This window comes from Henckelia pumila, chromosome 3 (genome assembly GCF_033568475.1).
Source record: "Henckelia pumila isolate YLH828 chromosome 3, ASM3356847v2, whole genome shotgun sequence".
Classification (NCBI taxonomy): domain Eukaryota; kingdom Viridiplantae; phylum Streptophyta; class Magnoliopsida; order Lamiales; family Gesneriaceae; genus Henckelia; species Henckelia pumila.
Genome location: NC_133122.1, coordinates 52,437,286 through 52,458,354, shown reverse-complemented (window position 1 = coordinate 52,458,354; position 21,069 = coordinate 52,437,286). Strand labels below are relative to the sequence as shown.

Genomic DNA, 21,069 nt, shown 5'->3' with positions numbered 1-21,069 from the left:
TAAAATTTTAAAATATAATTATTTACTAAATTCAAAAAAAATAATAATTGTCTATTTTTTATAGTAAATATATTTTAAAATTTTTAAAATTAAAATTTCAAATTTAAATCATATATAAACAAGATTTTATTATTATATATTTAAATTAAAATATATATTTAATATTATTATGTGTAATAATTAAGTATTTTGTTAAAAAAACAAAATAAAAAATCAAATTATGTAGGTTTGGGTCGATCGGATTAGTCGAATTTGAGTCGATCGCTATTGATTTATTCAGATTTGGTTTGAAAAATTTTTAAAAAGATTTTGTACATATTTATAGAATTAAGAAATATTTACTATATTTTTATATATTTTATGTTTAGAAAAAATTATTGTATATTGTATCATAGATTTTAAACATATAATACTTATTTTGTAAAAAATTGATTTTTAAAAATAATTTTTATTTTGTGTAGTAAGTATAAATTTTGTACACTTGAACTTTCAAATTTAAATTATATGAAACTAGATAAGCTATTATGAATTTAAATTAAAATATATTGATTATTATTATTATGTGTATTTAATTATTTTTTAAAAAAAAATTAAAAATCAAATATTTCGGGTCCAATCTAAACCCCAAAACCTCAACTTTAACCCGAAACTTATATGATCAACTCGGGCCGGATTCAATTTTGACACCCCTAAAACTGCATAATAAATAATAAAATAAAAATAATATTTTCGTTTAGAGTTTTTTGACCAAGACAAATAATTGTAGGTTGAAAATAAATATATTTAAAAGAATTTTGATATACTTTCCTAATTTAATAGGACGTGTAACCCTCTATGTAAGACTCTATGTACACATAGTATTATCATTTTTTAAATACTAGTAATAATACCCGATTTTCCAATATAATGGAACTTTTATACCTTCCCTCAAAATTACCTAGTGTGTGTTTTGTTTATAAAATAATTTTTAAAAACTACACCATTCTAAATTATTAATATTTATGAAAATTTATCTCCACTTTTGTCAATGTAATTACTAAATATTATTTCAATTTTAGCTTCTCGTAAGCATTCTTTTTTTTTTTTTTTTTTTTTTGATAAGCTTGTATCAACTGCCAAGCGTTCTTGATTGGTCTTGTAAGTTGTAGCATATTATAGCAAACATGGTTCACAAAAAACCACTAGATAAAATTCACATGATAGTTGGGACGACTTAAATATTCAATAATATATAGTTACAACTATATTTATGAGATCGACCGTAAATCGCAAGAAAAGACAGCAAACTAATTACCCAAGAAAGCGTCGACCCTTACATTAGTTTTTCTGGACAGGAACTTCATACAAATAGGAGGCTTTACACCAACCAAAGCCAAGATTGAACTGGGCAACGTCCAAATCCCATCTCCGCATATCAACCCCGACGCCACCGCCGGCCCAAACGCGTCGGCCTTAGCCTTATCCAGAGTCTCCCAGATGAAAAGAATCAAGCTCCCCACACACATGTCAATGGTGAAATATGGTCCAAGAAAGAAAGGAATCGCCATAGCCATTGGGATAGGAATGTACTTAGCCCATTTCGGCCCTACGACGTCTCTCAACCCATTGATGACTACTGCTGCTATGAAGAAAACATAACACAACGTGAGACAGTGATTTGGCAGAGACGAAAACCCCTCCACCCCAAGGATAGCAATGCCACGGTACACGGTCGCATACGGCGCCGGATATTGTGACCCCAACGTGCCAAGATCCGGGAAAGCCTTGTAGAATATCCAAAACACGCACGGTGAGACGACGCAACCGATGGCAGTCCCGACCACCTGGCTCACGAACATGGACCGGGGAGAGGCCAGAGTCATGTACCCTGTCTTGAAATCTTGTGAAAGGTCAGATGCAGTGGAGACTATATTCATCATGACTCCACAAGCAGCTAGCCCCGCAAGAACTCCCCCATGGGAGGCTCCAGCCCACGCCCCGATCAAGAATATGGCCAACTTCCCATAGGTGGATGCTAGGTTCCAATCGGTGAGCCCGCATCCATAGGCATTGCAAAAAGCTAGCGTTGGTGCAAATATGTACATGACAATTACATAGTACCATTTGAGTGGATGGAAAATGTGGGGAAGAGTTGCCGCAGAGATTATGGCAAGCACCAGGTACCCTGAAACGGCCACCCATGTAGGGATTTTGTCCTTCAAGAAATGTCGGGTCCGAAGTTCGTCGTCATAGGATACTGCAGGAGTATTTGAAGGAGATGGACTGGAACCGACCGGGAGGACTGAGCCGGAATTTTTATCTCGGATTTGTTGGTACAAGCCGAGTAAAGTACGGCCTAGGACCTTGACGAAGTTGTAAAGGCCGTCGCCTAGGATCACGGCTATGGCAATGAAGACCTGTGAAAGAATCAAGAAATTAAGACTAAATATACACATACATATAGGCCATATATATCCAAACGTTACAAGATTTGATTTTTACTAGTGTATTTTGATCACATACCCGGTAACCTTGAATGCCATGGAGACTACTAGGCGACAACGTGGCCGAGTACCAATCGCCTTTCCTTTTCTCTATGAGCGGCCACATTATGCCCCATGAGAGAATGGCTCCGACTAGTAAAGATATATTGATCAAATATGGACATATCATACCGACACCAACATATGTTGCTGAGAAATCGAAGTAGAACCTGGTGGTTTTTTTTTTTTAATCAAACAACAAGTATAAGGCTTGAAACTATACCAAGAACAAAAAAATTGCGAATTTAACTACATGATCATGTTACTAGCTAGTCGATCAACAGTACTATTGGCTGATATTTTTACCTGTTTTGGTAGGCTTTAAGACCGAAAGTTGGGAATTCAACGAATCCGCAGCCATCTCCTGCTGTGAAAAACCATTGAAAGAAGCCCCACAAGAAGCTGAAAGAGAAGAACTTCCCCAAGGTTCTTACTTGTTTCCTGGAGGCAAGCAACAATACAAAACAATTTTAAAACTTAGAAGACTATAATTGTGCATGCATTCAAATACTGTTTTCGAGTAATATCCAAGTGCTCACTTTGCTAACTTGGCTCCCTGAGGAGTGTGGAAGCTGTTGATTAAGTGAGCAGTGGCCGTCCCACTTGGGTAAGTAAGCTTGAAGTCTATGATCATGATCTGAAAACCATTCAAAACATTCAAATTCTGAGTTCGAAATCGAAACTCGAGTTGGTCCCAAAAGAAGTTTGTCTCAGTTTGAAGAAATCCATATATATATTGTAGCCACAAATTTCACCACTTGCAACCACATGATCAAAACAGCGAGCCAAGAGTTTAACTCTTTTTCTTTAAAACAAAATTTGCCCCGCCTAGGTGCTAACGGGATTGTGCAAAGTGTCTCCCAAGATAGAACGCTTTACAACTTTGAGTAGCAGCACTGCAAACCCAAAGAACTTCGAACACAAAGTGCTTTAAAGAAACTCTTTTATGAAGAGAAACAAGAGAGATCAGAACTCTCAATGCAAGACAAGAGAAGAAAGAATGAGTGAATTGGTGAGTTCGAATGAATGCAAGACGCACTGTTTCGGACCAAAAGTCGTGCTTTTCGAGCTGGATGGTTGCACTGATTCGGAAGCAAAATAAAATATTTAATTAATTTTTGTCCAAAAAAGTTATATTCATGTCAAAGCCAGCCCAGCCCACGCCCACGCCCGTGCCGACCGATCGGACGGTGGCGGCGCGCGCGTGCGGCTAATGGTTCGAACCTAGCCTAGACTAGGTCCGCTCCCTTTAACAAACATGGGTACCCCTTGGGGCCCCAACCCATTGTCTAAACTTTGACATTATATAGTGCAATTTATTCCCACATTTTATCAATGTGGGACAATGAGCATAAAGCCTCATTCACCATCCATTTGTCCATAACAAATTTTCCAACATATATCACATGCAATTTGTGGTGGAATGCAGTAGTACTGACCTTGCGGAGTGGCACCACAGAGAAGAGTCCCAAAAAGCTAACCACGAAAAGGAATCCGATCATCCACGTGAGGGCTGGATTCTTGATGTTTTGTGAGTCGTTAGCTTCAGTAGCTTTCTTGGCAATTGTTTCGCTCATACCAAAAAGATAGCTTCCAAAACCTCCTGTATATGTACAAATTGATTGATGCATGACCAATGTTAGTTCATTCAAAAGCTGCAATATAATTATATTCAATGAACATTCTAACATATGTTAATATATATGTGATTTTGCTTGTATATATTTAACGTTCTAAATGAACCGAACCGTTTGTGTGGTTTATTCAAAATTCGATTCGATAAAAACTCGTTTGAACTTAAATGAAGCTCTTTAAAATAAACCAACAAAGCACAAGCTTTACAATATTCAACTATGCAGCTAGCTAGCTGATATATAATTTAGTTTTTAATGAATTAGATGAATATGAAATTTAAAATTTGTATTTCTTAATCTCATTTATGCTCGGTAAAAACTCACATAAACTATTCAATTATATATATATATATATATATATTGTTTAAATAAAATTTAAGCTCGACTCAATTATACACGAGTCATGAAATTGATCATGCATTCACGAGTTACACTCGGCTCAGTTACATCCATATTAATATATTCTCGTTACGAACATTCTTTTTCTAAATGAATTTTAGACTTTAGAACACTTTTCCTGTGATTTTCTCAACGGTTCTCGATCACGGGTTCCAATGGTTTATTGTCACCGTGATCGCCATCAAGAAATTCAGCATATAGATCACATTTACTCAATGGGTAATTATTAGATTTACAAATTACAAAGTATCGATCGGATATCAAGATTTTTCCAATACTATATTTTATAATTCAATTATGTATCACTTGTTCGTTTTTTCTTCGAGAAATTAATGAATCAAAGTATACTGTCAATTTAGGAATCTATTAATTAAATTAAACAAACAAAAAACAGGAAAGACTTGACTTTAGAGTCGTCCCAAATTGCACCCATCACCATGGGATTGAAATCATCATTAATTCATTTTTAATATTATTTCCAAATCTGGGAACCAATTCACATGCCAGAAAATTATTGAGTGGAAAAAAGTTAATGGAATTCGTGGTCCAAAAAAAACCCACCAATTCTTTGTTTGTACTATCAAGCTTCGCATGCAGACCGTTGACTTGACTACATTATTCCAAGCGAAATTAAATACTATAATCATATATTAAAATAATGGTTGAAATTAAGTTTATATAACCAATAACGGTGGAACCAGAGTTAAATATAAATTTTTATATTTTATATAATCTGAACTCCACCTATTAATATAATATGTGTTATCGGATTTCGTAAAGTCCTTCCACTATGCATGCATTCACTTGTTAAGTACACTATACAGTTGTTAAGGTCCACTAAATGCATGCTTGTAATAATATATATCATAATTCATAAGCTAATAAAATACTAAAGTAATGTTTTGAGATTTTTGCCAGAAAGCATTATTATTATTATTATTATCATTTTACAAATACATGTATAAGGGAAAGCCAAGATAATTAAACCTGAAGATAAGGATTCGTCTTCATAAAAAAAAAAAAAAAAAAAGGGAAACAAAACAAAATAGGTTGAGTTATTTCAAGATTGTAAGCTCTTAATTAATTAATTGAATATATTAATATTCTATTAAAATGATTATCTGATAATAATAATAAAATTTCTCAAACTAATCAAAAAAATTCAAGAGAAATGATATGAATGGATAATTATATATATATTAGAGAATAAATAAAAATAAAACTACCATAATATTATATGTAAATATAATAAGATCGTAGCTAGCTAGCAAGTAAAATAAACAACAAATGGATAATAATTAATATTAACGTACATACCGCTGAAGGCTATGCCGGAGGAAGCCACAACACAAGTTTGAATGACAGTATTCTCCTGCCTCGTAAATGGCTGCCCGAGAATCCCAGATTTCTCCATAAACTTGCTCCAAACTTTCAAGAAGAAGAAACCCAGAAGCCCCGCCGACACGTTCAGCGACGGGATGATGCCAGTCGTCAGATTCAGCTTCATCACTATGAAAGTGAAGAGAATACTAAGAACGAAGCTCACCAAGAAAGCTCTCAAGGTGAGCTGCTTCTGCCATGGCGGAACCTCTTTGCTTTCGAATATCTTCTCCACCGACGACTCAGACGACGTAGCTTCATGATCTTTTTCCTCCAGTACCGTTAATATTTCTTTGCTGTGATCTGCGTTTTCTTCTTCTTCATGGCTACTTTCGGGCTTCCGGTTGTTGATGGTGGAGGAGGAGTTGTGATCCATGTGGGTGTATTAATTAATTATTTGTGGAATTAATATATATGGGTGAAGAGAAACAGAATACCATTATATACACACACAAAGATAAGATTTATTGGGGCTTTCAAAGTTTTTAATTGCTAGCCAAAGAACGTTAACTGTCCGTTGATTTAATATATTTTGTTTTTTTGACATAAAAATGATAAAATTAGATTATTTTATAAGAGTATTTTTTTGTAATTTTGTTTTGGAGTGGGTTTTTCTATATTCATATTCTATTATTCAAATAAAATAAGTTCTAAATGATAACTAATTTGGATCATATTAATTTTTTTCTCAAATTATCTCGTTCCTAAATATTATAAAACAATAGTATATGTATGTGGGCATGTAGATAAGATTTATTGGGGGTTTCAACGTTTTTGGCTATCGACAAGTCGCTAAAGACTAAAGAGTAGCCTTGATTCCATATTTTGTTTTGGGGTCGGTTCATCCAATGTATGTTCGTAATATATTACTATTATTTTTTATAAAAAAAAACGAGAACGTTTTAATAATTTGGTTCCACCATTATAATTTGTTTGTGGTAAATCAATTTAAAATTTTAATATAAATTTAAGTTAATATGGGGTTTCATGTTATAATACAACAATTTAAATTACTTTCTCACAAATTTTATGAAAATGTTTTACGATTCAATTTTGTGATATGATTCTTCATTAATTCGATTCGATTCATGAAAATTAGTATTTTTATGTTAAAATTAATATTACTTTTACTACCCTCGATCTCAAAAATTTAAAATATTATTTTTACCGCAAATAAAATCGATTTCAACGGGTTCTAATTGATATACGTAGCCATCAATGTTAGAATGTAGATGAATTATATATATGTGAATGGCAGCTGGTTGGGTTGACTCCAACGTGTTCTTGATAGTGATCCAAAGATGAATACGTCGGGAAAATGTTGAATTTTAGTGATCGTGTTCCCTTCTGTTTACACCCTAAAAGTTCCACAACTTGACTCGCAAGTGAGCATGAGAAATAATATTATACAATATAATAAATAAATTCTTGGTTGACAAAAATATATATTTATACAATATATGTGTCAATGTGTGTAATAAAGATACAAGGATAAATACATTTTATATAGTGTTTATAAATATTACACAAAACAAATACACTAGGAATTATATTTTTATTTAATTTTTTTTGGGTATGAAATAGAGTACTGAATATCGTTCTTATACATTGAATAATTAAATCAATTTATAGTGTGTGTGTGTCTATATATATATATATATATGTGTGTGTGTGTCTTAATTGACACCGTTTGGTATGAGTATTCTAGTACATGTATAATTTATCATATACAATCTCGTGTTCTTCTCGTCATACTATTTATCCATATATTAATTATTTATTTTAAATCAATCAAATCATTAATTATTTATATTAAATCAATCAAATCATTGAATTTAAATTATTATATATTACCTTTATAAATAATATTATTCATATTTTATTTTATTCTTAAAAAAACAAAATGATAATTTCTTATTTTTATATAAAATTTAATCAATCAAATCATATAAATTATAATCTATCAATCAAATCAAATAATATATTAACTATCATTTTTTATTTTATTTTATATAATATTATTTGTTTATCACATCACTCGAATGAGACGACTAAAACTTTTTTTTAATAACTAGTCAATGCATATATAAGATTTCGTGGAAAAATTCAAGCAAAACAGATATTTTCCAATGAATTAACTAGAGCTGCCCCCGCCCAGCTGTGGCCCGCCATTCTAGGTCAACCATATCCTTCTTGGAAAACATGCACTTTAATTCATTATAATTATAATTATAATTATAAGGTTACAACTTTTCCAATTTTAATAACTTTTCCTGTTTATATTTATATTAGAAGTAGAAGAATACAAAATTTCTTTTTTTTGCAAGACAAAAATCTTTTAGAATCGACATAACATAACTAGATACATAGGTAATTTTTCAAAATAAATTAATTAGAAGGTCATACTCTACCAAGGAGGCAAGGATTGATATGTCATTCCTTTGCAAACTCAAAAAAAGGAATTTGTGCCGAATGAAGCAACTGATAAGGCCAAGCCTAAAACCAAATTCACAAGATAAATCATATAAATTCCATCTTCTGCCAAATTATGATACGTTTGGAATAATCTCTATATTTCAATAAAAATATTTTTCACTTGATCATCCCGTGGACTTCACATATATATTTTCAATCGTAATTATATGCAGTATATTGTACGTGCATCTACGTGTTTATGAAGTCATTAATAAAAGAATCAGATTTTGAATCATGCTAAAGTTAAAGTCTAGCATCCCCTTCAAAAATAATTCAAATGATCGAAAGTAATTAAAGTCAGCTAGAATCACCATCCAAAAATCTAAATAAATTGCCATAATTAAACGAGATTTTGGTGAATTTGACGTAGGACGAGTATAAGAATAATCATATATCCCTCTTCGGAAATATCCATCAATTACCAACGGGGACATGTTCATACATATCAAACACAAATTTAATGCTCTGATTCATGAATCTGAAGATGACTTCCAGTACAATGGGCAGTACATGTGCTACATTTGCTGTTAAAGCTCGTTCGCCCATCAATCAGTCAAATTATACCACCAGACAATCGAAAAACATTTACGTCCTAGACGAAAATAATAATATTTTGTTTGAACAAATATTTATAAAACGTAACATTTAAAAAAATAACGTATTTTGATTTTAATCATTTACTTTCATTCTAAAATCATTTAAAAATACATGTCAATAAACCTAACTTTATCCTCTTTTTTTGGTTATGATAGCAATATCTTCTCTAAGAGAATCAACTACATTTCACCTGTAATGTTTCATGATGCAGCTTGGGTGACACCATCAAATTCACTAGTTCTTGAATACATGTAATCCACTAAACATATTATTATTCTTCTCTTATAATCATAGAAAAATTACACATAAGCAAGAAGTTGGCGCGGTATTCACATGACAACAATTTTTATCCAACCTAAATGGACTGATAAAACATGTTTATCGCAAGTTACTGCACAGAAAAGCAACCAGGTGCATTATCGATAGTTGAATAAGCTGGGGTATTGAAAATAGACCTGATAAAAACAAAATGCCCTTGGCTTCCATAATTATCTTCTATTTCAATTTCATCTGCTTACAGTTTTTTACAGTATACCCAATTATCCATCACTTTTTTTTTTGGTATCTGGATTTGGTTTTAACAGGAAAAACAAGTACCACATAGTTCCTGTTTGTGGCACAAGACGATGAATAATATAATATCTGCAAGAACACTTTGTCATTCAATTATACGCTATGAAAATGAAAATCTAGAAAAGAGGGACAGTGCAGATCCCGAAGAATCACTTGCTGGGCTAGGAGACACGTCGCCTAAGGTGTGGTAGGCTTGTTGACACTTCTGCACCTGCACGTTGATCATCAAGTATGATCGGCGTTTTCAATCCACCCAAAAATAAAACAAAAATGTGTGGTATCCGATCGTGTATTTATATGAACTAAAAAAAATAAATTAATAGGAATTGTGGAAAAACTATTGCGCTGTGATATATCAGATGTATAATCCTGTACGCGAGTTACCTCCTCAGGGCTGAACTGAAGGAGAATTGCAATAACTGGTAAAAGTCTCTCCACTTCACCTATTCATTTGGAAAATAGAGTAAGAACCAATCAACAGTGAGTTATGTCTGTCAATAAAGTCCTATTTCAATCAACCGAAAAGAAATCACTAAAAAATAGTACCATAGGTAGAGAACAAGACTCTTGAGGAAGTATTCTACAACAGAACCAATGATAAAAAATTTCAAGGCCGTCATTTAATTAATATGCCTTTACGTTGAGGGCCAAATTTAAATATATGGTAGGTAGTTCATATGATCATTAAGCTCCAAAAAAGAATAAGAAATTCAGCAAAAGTAAAAGTAAATAACATTATTCTGCTTCCATGTTTACAAATCAGTTCGTGCAATCATATTACTGATTCTCTACATAACAAAGATGGTGCCCCCCAAAACATTCAGGATATAAAACCTACTAATTTGAGTGTAAATTAAAGCTATTTATTCTATAAAATATAATGAAATTTGGGGGTTCACAATCTAAGGAGTTACAAACCGTACACATGTTCTAGATATTCATCTTGATATTCTAGAAATTCGATTGATAATAAGCTATAAAAATGTGCTATTGAATTGCTGTTGGTCATAAATCGTGTATCTTACTTTTAACTTGACAAATTGGAAATAGCAAAATTACCTGTCTCTAGAAGCTTTAAGATCACATTTTTCACATATGTCATGTCTACTCCTTCCCTCTTTTGCATTCGTTCCATTTTTCGAAGTTCTTCCTTCAACATAGACTCCTGCACACAAGATCATCATCTAAACTTTCACCAAAAAACAGATTCAATCTAATTGGAAACATAGAACCACATGCATATCATTTCCAAGTTCGTTTATCCTACCTGTGATTATCGGGTCTGGGTGTCATCAACACTACTCATTTCAACTATATAAAATTTAATTTTTCAAGAATAGTGGGCAAAAAGACCAACACAGGCTTTTTGAATCGTGCAGCCAATCCATAAATAGAAACTTTTGGCTAGAAAAAACAGTTGGCGTCAACTAAGTAATCATTTTCAGTTGTGAGATGAATCATATAGAAAATATTTCTCGGTCAACAAGCAAGGACATCAATCTTTAATTATCTTGCAATGGGGCTGGAAACAAGTGAATCATCCTTGTTTCTCAGTAATTCACGAAGCCAAAAAGAACCACAATTGTGTCTTATACGATGATATCGCCAGAGACAAATACTAATTTTCATCACCTTTAGATGGACACTATGGGACCTTGTCAAATGTATCAATAATCAGCTTAGATAGTGTTTTTCTCGTGCAAATGCTACCTTTTTTTAGGTAAAAGCTACTGCAACTTTCATCTCCACAGTATTGCAGAATATTTTGCGAATATCACATCGACATATTCAGCATAAATGAGTATTGTTACAAGGAGACTAGCCACAAGCATAATGAAATACCTGCTGCCTGTGAAGCCGGTTTTCATGCTCCAGCTCCTCAATTTCCTCCTGCAATTAAAACATTGCAGCATTACATAGAAACATCACACAGACTCAATTTCATCATCCAACTAGATCTGAAAATTTGAATTATTTTCCTTTTCTAATACATTTAAAAGGAAAAAACATGGATAGTTCCAACTCTTTTTTACGGTCACTCGAACTGCATGGCACATAGATGAACAGTTCTTACCAATCCCTGGCTTGTCATGTGCAGGTTAGATAATAAGATTTTAGTGAGGTTTTGGAATATATTGCAGATAACAAGGATTTAACAAATTAAACCCCATCACCCAAGGTCCCGTTTAGTTCAATCAAGTGAAGTACATTCATCTAGTTAAGGGTTAGTCGAATGAAGTAAGTACACTCATCTAGCTTGATAAATTTTCAAATAAATATTATTTGTTAATTTAAAAATCTGAATTTAAATTGAACAGATTTTATCATCCTCCTTTTGATTCAACCATTTGGAACATGTGCATCCACCATCTTAAAACTTTGAGTCATGGGTATTTATTGCCCCACAACAAACACTTACTTGAAGTACAAGTATATGCCGCTGGGTTTGAGCAAGCTCCTCTTCTCTCTGAGCTTGTTGTCTTGCCAAAATCTGAGATTAATATAACAACAGAAACGATGTTAATGAATTCTGGCCTTTTAGTGAAGAAAATTATAATAGCATTTTATGGAATGGGTCATTTAATTTCTGAGTATAAAAGTATCAGTTTGTATCTCAAAAAGTATCTAAAATACAGGATTGGATATTGTGGAGAGTGCTTATGAAACAAATAGCAATAAGTTTCAATATCATAATAGGAAAAACTGTGCATACTAGGATCTGTTGGTCTGCAGCAGATATGCTAGAATTTGAGGCTTCCTGCTTCTGATAAGCTGCTCAGCTCAGCAATTAAAAAAACAAATTTTAAGACCCAGCCAATTTTGTAGCAAACGAAACTTCTATGCTAGACATTTTAACTTCCGATTCTAGCAACATAGAAATTTAAAAATAAAATTTCTGTACCTGAAACTGAAAGATCATCACGGTACTGAGCCTGGAATATAAGGAATGAAAGAGTCATTAGAAAGGCTACATTAGAGTATATAAAATAAAGTAAGAGTGGCCTACGAAAGTCTGAAAAGGAACCAAAAGATATCAACGGATTTATACATGTGATCAGAACAGAACTAAAAATCCAAATTTTGTCTGGTAATGAACGTTTATTTTCCATTATTTGCGTAGAAGAGAAGCACATACTTGTGGTCTCGAGTCCAGCAGTTGATGTAGATTCTTATTGTCATCCAAAAGCCTAGAAATTTCTTTGTCCTTCTCCTCCATCATTTTATCAGCGAGATCATGAAACGAATTTTGCTCTTCCTACAAGATATAAGTTCGACAATGATAATGCTAGCCCAATTTTACTAGCAAGAGTATATCACAGAGGTCACAACCTTCGATATTTTACAACGCGACCTCAGCTCTTCAACTTCTTTTTGCAAATTTTCGAAAGAAGACACCTCATTTTGCCTACTCATTGCCTCATATCTCACTGTAAAGATAAGAAATAATGTAAACAATATTTACACCACAAAAAATGGCAAATGGTATTTTTTCAAATCGAGATAACACTAAAGACGTGTTAGAATGAGCTAACAGGAAAAGATTGATGGTAGTACTTCTCCAGGTTTCCTCCATGTTTTGCAAATTTCTTTCCCATGCTTCTTTTTCAGACTGGTGCAAAGAGAAAGCAGAGTCCAAATTCATCTGAATGCTTTTAATATTATGCTCAGCGGTGCTGAGAGCTGCATCTCTGAAATGAAAGACCGATAAGAATGAGAACAAAGCAGATTTCAAAATCCAATTCCTTGGCTTCATAAGTCGTATATTAGTATATTACACAGTTCACTCGAATGCAGTTTTTGGCACAACCAAACATGTCCTTGCAGCATCCTCGGTTGTAACATGTAAACATCATTGGTGTGCCTTAGGGGTGTGAAAAACATTTCAGAAAATGAGCGTATGGATGTAAATGTCAAAGTTTAGCAACCGACATGAAATGAATGCAGGAAATCAATGACAGGAAAAATTAAAAATGAGGTTATCATAAAGTTATTAATCACGATTAAAGTGATACCACGATACTTAAGATTTTAATTTTGGTTCCAGATGTTTACCACCCTGCATATTCAACCCTAGTTTAAAATATGTTTCTGCATTTTTAGAGCATACAATATTTGAGCATTTTCCCCATAGATGCTCCAATGCCATACCGTGTTGTTGTTTCCTTACTTCTAAGGGGAAATAAAAGGTCGTGGCATCAGAAGCAGTTAGAACGGCACGCAAAGTTGAACTTGTATATACTTTCCCACAATTAGTCTGTACCATAAAGCATTAGTAAATTTCAGGGCACTTCCAAAAGTGCTATCACCTGGTGGCAATTTCTGTCTGACAATTGATCAAAGCATCTTTGAGATCTTGGAGAGCTTTATCCTTTTCTGCAGATATCGAAAGTATTTCTCTCTCAGCCTCCTAAGAAACATAAATCAGAAGTTTAGAGCAAAACTTTGGTGATGTCGAATCAATTACATATATTTTCAGATAACACAAAAGTTACTGCATCTACCTTAAGAGCTTCCTCATGAGCTTTTAATTGCTCACTGTCCCTAACTGCAGCAAGTTCTGCTTCCTTTTTCTGAAGCAGTGAATGAGCTCGAACCTTGTAAGAAGCAAACTCACTCTCTATTTGATCAATCTACAATTCATAACCATGAAAAAGATTAGATAGTGATAGGCAGTGGTTTTCACACGCGCAAATCAGCAACCACAACTGCTAAACAGCACACTCAAATATAACGTTCCGTGAAGAATGACGAAAACACATGTAATAGCATATATATATTTTTAAAAAAAGATTAATTACATCTCACTTAACAATGTCAGAAGTATATGTAATGTGCCATGAAGAAACACCAGTCCCATGAAACTCTCTCAGGTGGTATATCATACATTTTTACGAGGGTGAAGTATACAAACATATTGATTCTTTCAGCAAAAAAAGAAGTAAAACTTAGTACAATCGAGCTTTATAGCCCTTCTTTAGCACATACGGATACAGGTTAAGATCTATATTAACCCCACTGCTAGACATTTTTTCTAGAACTAAAAAGATAAAGACACCAGTAAAGCCCCTTGAACCAGACAAATCAGTAAGCTCGCCTTGTATCAAGTTAAGCAAGTCACATCCAATACCTGATCTACAAAATTTTATTTTTCACTCTAACAATTTAATTACTATAATGCAATCACAGATATCAAAATCCTTCTTGATCACTGCGGTCTATGTAATTATAATGCACCCCTTCCTTTAAGTAAGCCAGTGACAACATGCCAACACTCCATCCATTTTCCTAATTAGTTACATATAGAATCCTTCTTTTGAATAAGTCGAGACAAATTAATCCATTCTCCTACAAATTATCCATGTTGAACCACTTTAATTCTCCTACAAAGTATCCATGATTGAACCACTTTAAGCAGCTTTCCTTTTCTTCCAGTATCTCTTATTGGTTATTAGCAAACCAAATTTACGGTCCCATCTCAAGTTCGAAACCATACTTGTTATCGTAGATTTTACATGACAGTTCAACTTTTGGAACTTTGGTTCAGTACAATGCAGGTCTTTATATGTCATAGTAGATTTAACATAACACAATAGAAGCTCCTCGCCTTAATCTCCACTGTCTCATTCTCTACTACCACGATGCAAGAACTACCAAATTAACTAAAATAAAACTGAAAGTGTTGAATCTTGATTCAATTAATTTACATTTCTTATTATGTGTAAAGATACTAAATTCACAAACCAAAAGAAAATCCATTTGCCTCTCCATAGATATAATACCATATAAAAAAGAAATTAGACTAGACATGTGAAAAAAATTCAATTAATTTACATTTCTTATGTATAAAGATACTAAATTCACAAACCAAAAGAAAATCTATTTGTCTCTCCATAGATATAATACCATATAACAAAGAAATTAGACTAGACGTGAAAAAAATAGCACACTGGGAACTAGTTTTCTCCAATAATGGAGGCTTAATCAGACTCAGATATTATGATATAAGTATTTTCACGGTTCCAGAGAAATGATTGAAATAAAGTGGAATCCCTTCCTTGATAGATTGTCTGTCACATTTAACAAACAAATTCACGGTGTATTTGATAATTGAATGTGCAGCCGCAAAACTGCAACTGTGACAGCTTTCACATTCTAACGCAGAGCAATCCTATGAATGGTCATTAGCTAATCAGTTATCAGTCACCAGTAATCTGATGAAAAGAACAGTTCCCGATGCTAAAGCAAGCTACAAATTAGATGTCATTAGCTAATCAGTCACCAAAACAATCAATCCGGTCAAATGAACAGTTACTACCACTAAAACAATATTATGAGATTTGGGACATGAAAGTTATTCATGGAACAGTCCTCAAGACAGGCAAAACATAGAAAATGGTACCTTTCCTTTCAATGCCTCTAGCTCAGTATCTTTACTGTTCAGCAGCTGAATTTGCACTGAAAGTTCTGATTCCAATTGACCTGGGAAAAAATAAAGAGGAAAGTGGTATTTATGTCGTAGAAAAAGAATTGTTGACAGTACAAAGCTTGAGGAAAATAGGAATACTTCTTAATTTTGCCGCTTCGACTTCAACATGTATCCGATTACTCTCAGAAATTTCTAGCTTTGTTCTCATGGATTGGAAGCTAGCTTCCAAAATTTCTCTCTCTTTCTCCTGAATGCATCACAAACATGTACCTTATTAAATTTAACATTCAAAACTTTCACAATGTTGTTCAATTCAGCTAAAAGGAAATGAAGAACTCAAGAAAACTAATGATATCGTGCTTTCCATTGTTAATCAACAAAGAGCTGGTGCATTTATATCCAATCAAAGGACTGAATCTGTAGAAACGTTTTTACCACATACTTTCTTCCAAAAGTTCCAAGTACTTTCAGATTTTCAAAAGGGCAAGGTCCAACAACTGAAGCAACGTTTATTCAATGTCAGTTGTGTCATCTTTAGTGAATCTCCTTCCACACTTCGAAATTAACCACTATTAAAGGAAACCCAAAGGGGAGACAATCAACCCTGATCGACAAAAGTATGTGCCAGAAAACAATCATGACCATAATATCATAGAAGCTGGGACATGAGATAATACTTTCATAGGAAGTGGAAAAATATTCCGAGAGGTCGAGCTTTCTGAAGTAACAAAAACCATCATTGAGTGACCATCTAATATATGCTATATGTTGACGCTTGACATTGCAAAATTATAATTCAGTAGGCCATGAATGCTAAACCACTCGGCCAATAGCTAAAGGGAACATAGGGAATCATCTAAAACTTTACTAAGAAAAATATTGTACATGTTCATTCTTCCGATGGCTGAATTCTCCTTTCAAAGCCTCCATTGCAGCTCTAAGCCGTGCTACTTCACCACTAGAAGCTGCTTCCATCTCTGCAATCTTGGCATCTTTTTCCACAATCAAAGCCTGGAAATATATATAACTAAAAGCCATGAGTCAAATTACAATTTGTGAAATTTGGAGCACCATCCTTTGGCTTGTAAAGTGGAGATCAGAGAGATATAATCATAACATCAAATGAGAAAGAAACCGAGAAACGTGCAATTATAATGAACCTAAATTATTTATCCAGCTTTACTAGTTAATTTCATATGGAGATACAACTCAAGGAGCATGAGATATTACAGCTCTTACCCTCAAAGAGGATATTGTTTCACTTGCTCTGCTTCTATCAGCTAATACATCAGCTATTTGGGCTTCCAGGTTCTCAACTTGCTAGTAAATATAACATATGAAGGGAAAACGAAGTTCAATAAAGTTAGTTAAGTTGGAAGACACCTGAAGCAAAAAAGAGATCAAAGTTTTGTGCCAATGAAAAACAAGAAGTTTACTTGGACATCTAGATGCAGATTACCTTCTGGTGCTTCAGCGATATCTCGGTGATTGAAGTTTGCCGCTTTTCATCAGCAACCTGCAGTAACCCCTGCATCTCTTCCAACATCTAATACGATGCGAGCATGGTTTCTCATTAGTGATTAGTGAAAGGATAGGCTTCCAATGCAAAATGAATTGTAGACTACCAGAAAGGATGCCAGGGATGCTAACCTAAACAAAGGATATTATGAAAGCAAGGCAAGAGGTGAATGTGAGATGATATTCATTCTTTGACTACCGGTCAAACTTGTTTAGATTACAAATTATAGGTACAGTAACATAGCCATCGGAACTGGACTACTTTATTTATCCAGCTTTGAGATTGCTTGCTTACTGATTTTAAGCTTTTCTAGCCATACACTTGAATCGTATTAAGCTCTAACTCTTTAATTGTCCTTAATGACAACTCAAATCTACGAAACAAGGGAATGATGTGATCCTCATTTTTCTAATTTGTGTTTATCAATATTTGAAATTAATGAATGATACATCATATTAGTTAATAATAAACAGGCACGGACCACCGTCCAACAAACCCCCACCATGATAGCTGTGGTGTTGAATTTAAAAAATAATAATAATTGGCAAAAAGAGCAGGCGCAGATGGGAAAGGGAGAAACGATTCATACAATCGCATATTCAAAAAATAATAATAAGAGCAGAGGATGAGGTCTACTGTCTCCATGTCCAATAAATAGTTTGATACTGAAAGATATTTATGCCTAATTCTTGTATGCAAAATTATGACACAACCAACTATAACAAATTTAAAATAATAAACTGTAATGTGTATCAAAAAGAACAGTATAAACAATCAATGCTCTTAAATTCCTTTACCATTATTGAAATAAATACCTGTTCTTTTTCCAGAAGAGTATGTTGCAATGTCTCCAAAGCACTCTCTTTGGGGACCAAAGAATGGCGCAATTCTTCAATGTTGTCCCTAAGCCTAAATAAAATCAATTTGCCAAATTATCCAAATGAACACAGAAAATTCTAGAAGTTCAGATGTCATTTTCATTCTCCTTCAAATCTGTGGTATAAACATATTCCTCAATGTTGTCCCGAAGACAGTAAGACTAAATAAAATCAAATTGCCAAATTATCCAAATGAACACTAACAAGCCTAGAAGTTTGGATGTCATTTTCATTCTTCTTCAAATCTGAGGTATAAACATATTCTACGACTAGGTCACTAGGAAAAATAAAAGATAAATTTTTTCCATAATAATTTTCAAATGAAAGTTGGAAATAGTTTGATTTTAGCATAAATGGATCCGTTGCATTACAAGTTAATCCAGACATGAAGTTTTTCGGGGACTATACTTGTTGTTTGCACTTCGTAATTGTTGCCTCTCCACATCCATTGCTTTCAATGCTTCGTTAGCATGTTGCCTTGTGCGTTCCAATTCTTGTTGTAATGCTGACAGCTGGGAAGATATGTGCTCGGCTTTCTCTGCAACCTCACGAAACTTAGCCTCTAAATCATCTTTTTCCTGAAGGTGACAATCCCAGTGACATTAGAGCTAAACCCAGACAACCAAAAAGTTAGAGACTGCATAAAGCAGTCCACAAATTTATGGCATCCTTTACTAAATCATTCGGTTAAGAATAAACGAGCATCTCAAACACATGAATGATTTATTCATGAAAATTTTCACAAATTTTTTATATAATACACAAATATGAGAACATATAAAAGTTAATGACGAACCACTCTAACCAAATTTTGCAATAGAGGTCGGGATGAAATACCAAAGAAGACAAATGAGAAGGTAAAGAGAGGCATCAAGTACTTTTTGCACATCCTGAATGCGCTGCTTGGCTCTTTTATGAAGTCTGTTGAACTTGGAATCCAGCTCAGAATATTTATCGTCCCTCTCCTTTATTTCTTGATCCATCTTCTGTTGGGCTACGCCAGGGAAGTACAGCATTAAACACTTTAGACCAAAAACACAAAGAAGAAGAGAGTAAAGCCAAAGTAAATCATCATTTGTTTTGCCAAAACATTTAATCCAGTAAATAAGGAATCGGATTTCAACAACTACGGTTCTGCGTTCACTCGAATTGGAAACAGCATGGCCAACAACAAATGTTACAACCTTCCGCAAGTTTGACAGAAAGTTCTTGCGCCTTCATATCCGCCTCTGAGTGTCCAGCCCTTAGATGCTTCAGAGCTTCCTCAGCGGCACCTCGTGTTAGCCTTTCCTCTAGAAGTTCTTTGTTCAAAGACTCCAGTTTTTCACTAAGCTCTTTGACAATACCATGAGATTCCAAATGGTTATCCTTCAGGGTTCCGTTCTGTGAGCCATGTTGCTCAGAGTTCACAAGAACAATCTTAAACCCCTGAAACTGAGATTTCATGTATTCATTCTGGAAATCGAGCTCTAACAGAAATAGCAGAAGCTCATTATCACTGTGATTATAATGCATGCTTTGACCATGTAAACCATTTCCCTTGACAAGACTGCTATCAGCCTCAGAATCCAGGTTAAGCTTCTCATTCTCCAATTTTATAGTCTCATGTTTTGCAACAGCTTCAGTTATTTGATTTTCCAGCACAGCGCCATCAACCCCTTCAAGGGACATCTCCGCGGCTTTCCAAACCAGACCGACTTACTCTCACGTCCCGTCTCTTCTTCAGTATCAGAATTATGACCGCTTCATCAAAAGGCTGGAAAACAGTAACGGCGATGTGATCATTCTCAGAAGCCATAGAATACCACGAACGGAATAGGCATCAACAGCTAATTAAAGCATTCAACTAAATTCTTCATCAAAATAGCAAATAAATTCACATGGAAGCAAATTTACATACAAAGAACAAAAAAACACTAGATTACTGAAAAGATGAACTAAAAGCCACAAATAACATGGATTCAAAACAATGTAATACCTGAAACGATTCAATTCTAATTCAAAAAATATTCAATGCACTCACATATTGTCTGAGATAATGAGATCAATAGCCGACGAGACTTTGACCCCAGTAGATCTAATCAATACTATACAGAACCCAAAACTAGAGCAATCGAAATAGTACAATAACAGTAAAAACTCTTCAAATTATATCGTCCAGAAGAAGGAATTTGGGTGATTAATCACATCTCCAATTTGCTCAATCAATTCTCCCAGTTCTTCAAAGCAATTCTCGCGAGGTATGAAATGCGAAGGGGTAAAAGATGGTAAAACGGAAACAAAACATTTAAGTAACCATTTTATAAATAAATATATATTTAAAGAAAAATCATTTAGCATTAGACTAAATTCAAGTAAATTATTCGACACAATTATCACCATACAATGAAGTATTTCATATTTTTTGAAGTACAATAAAGTATTGGGTTTCTGAACTTTATATTTATATATTTAACAACTACAAAAATTATATGTATTGAAATAATTATAACATAATTTTATTTAACACTACACTTATTCTTGAATTACAATAAATATTGATATGATATTTTTTCATACTACTGATATAATTGTTTAAAAGTTTTTTTATTACAGAAATCGGAAAGACTCAAAACCATCCAAATACAAATACAATTTATGTTTGTATTATGTATTGCAATTTTAT

The 21,069-nt window shown here is 33.6% G+C and overlaps 2 protein-coding genes across 4 annotated transcripts; both read right to left on the bottom strand.

The window, feature by feature from the left end:
* Positions 1-1,203: 1,203 nt before the first annotated feature.
* LOC140886457 (probable metal-nicotianamine transporter YSL7) lies at positions 1,204-6,411 on the bottom strand. Its single transcript, XM_073293032.1, has 6 exons — positions 5,873-6,411; positions 3,962-4,125; positions 3,062-3,159; positions 2,829-2,963; positions 2,503-2,692; positions 1,204-2,396 (listed from the first exon to the last, which is right to left on the bottom strand). Exons 1-6 carry the CDS (start codon positions 6,309-6,311, stop codon positions 1,287-1,289), a joined length of 2,136 nt encoding a protein of 711 aa, XP_073149133.1. The 5' UTR covers positions 6,312-6,411; the 3' UTR covers positions 1,204-1,286.
* A 3,061-nt stretch (positions 6,412-9,472) lies between these two features.
* Positions 9,473-20,721, bottom strand: LOC140886620 (protein GRIP). 3 transcript variants are annotated; one of them, XM_073293295.1, is made up of 22 exons: positions 20,383-20,721; positions 19,589-20,160; positions 19,283-19,398; positions 18,813-18,982; positions 18,342-18,435; positions 17,467-17,553; positions 17,247-17,327; positions 16,893-17,018; positions 16,146-16,254; positions 15,981-16,060; positions 14,083-14,211; positions 13,888-13,988; positions 13,136-13,269; positions 12,911-13,008; positions 12,717-12,836; positions 12,483-12,513; positions 12,294-12,352; positions 12,000-12,071; positions 11,423-11,470; positions 10,640-10,745; positions 9,965-10,023; positions 9,473-9,791 (listed from the first exon to the last, which is right to left on the bottom strand). In XM_073293295.1, the coding sequence occupies exons 2-22, from the start codon at positions 20,073-20,075 to the stop codon at positions 9,681-9,683; spliced, it is 2,418 nt and encodes an 805-aa protein (XP_073149396.1). In that variant the 5' UTR covers positions 20,076-20,160; positions 20,383-20,721; the 3' UTR covers positions 9,473-9,680. The 3 variants fall into 3 exon arrangements, with proteins under 3 accessions (XP_073149396.1, XP_073149395.1, XP_073149397.1); XM_073293294.1 differs by having other exon boundaries at positions 20,428-20,721; XM_073293296.1 differs by lacking the exon at positions 20,383-20,721 and having other exon boundaries at positions 19,283-19,390; positions 19,589-19,721.
* Positions 20,722-21,069: the final 348 nt, after the last annotated feature.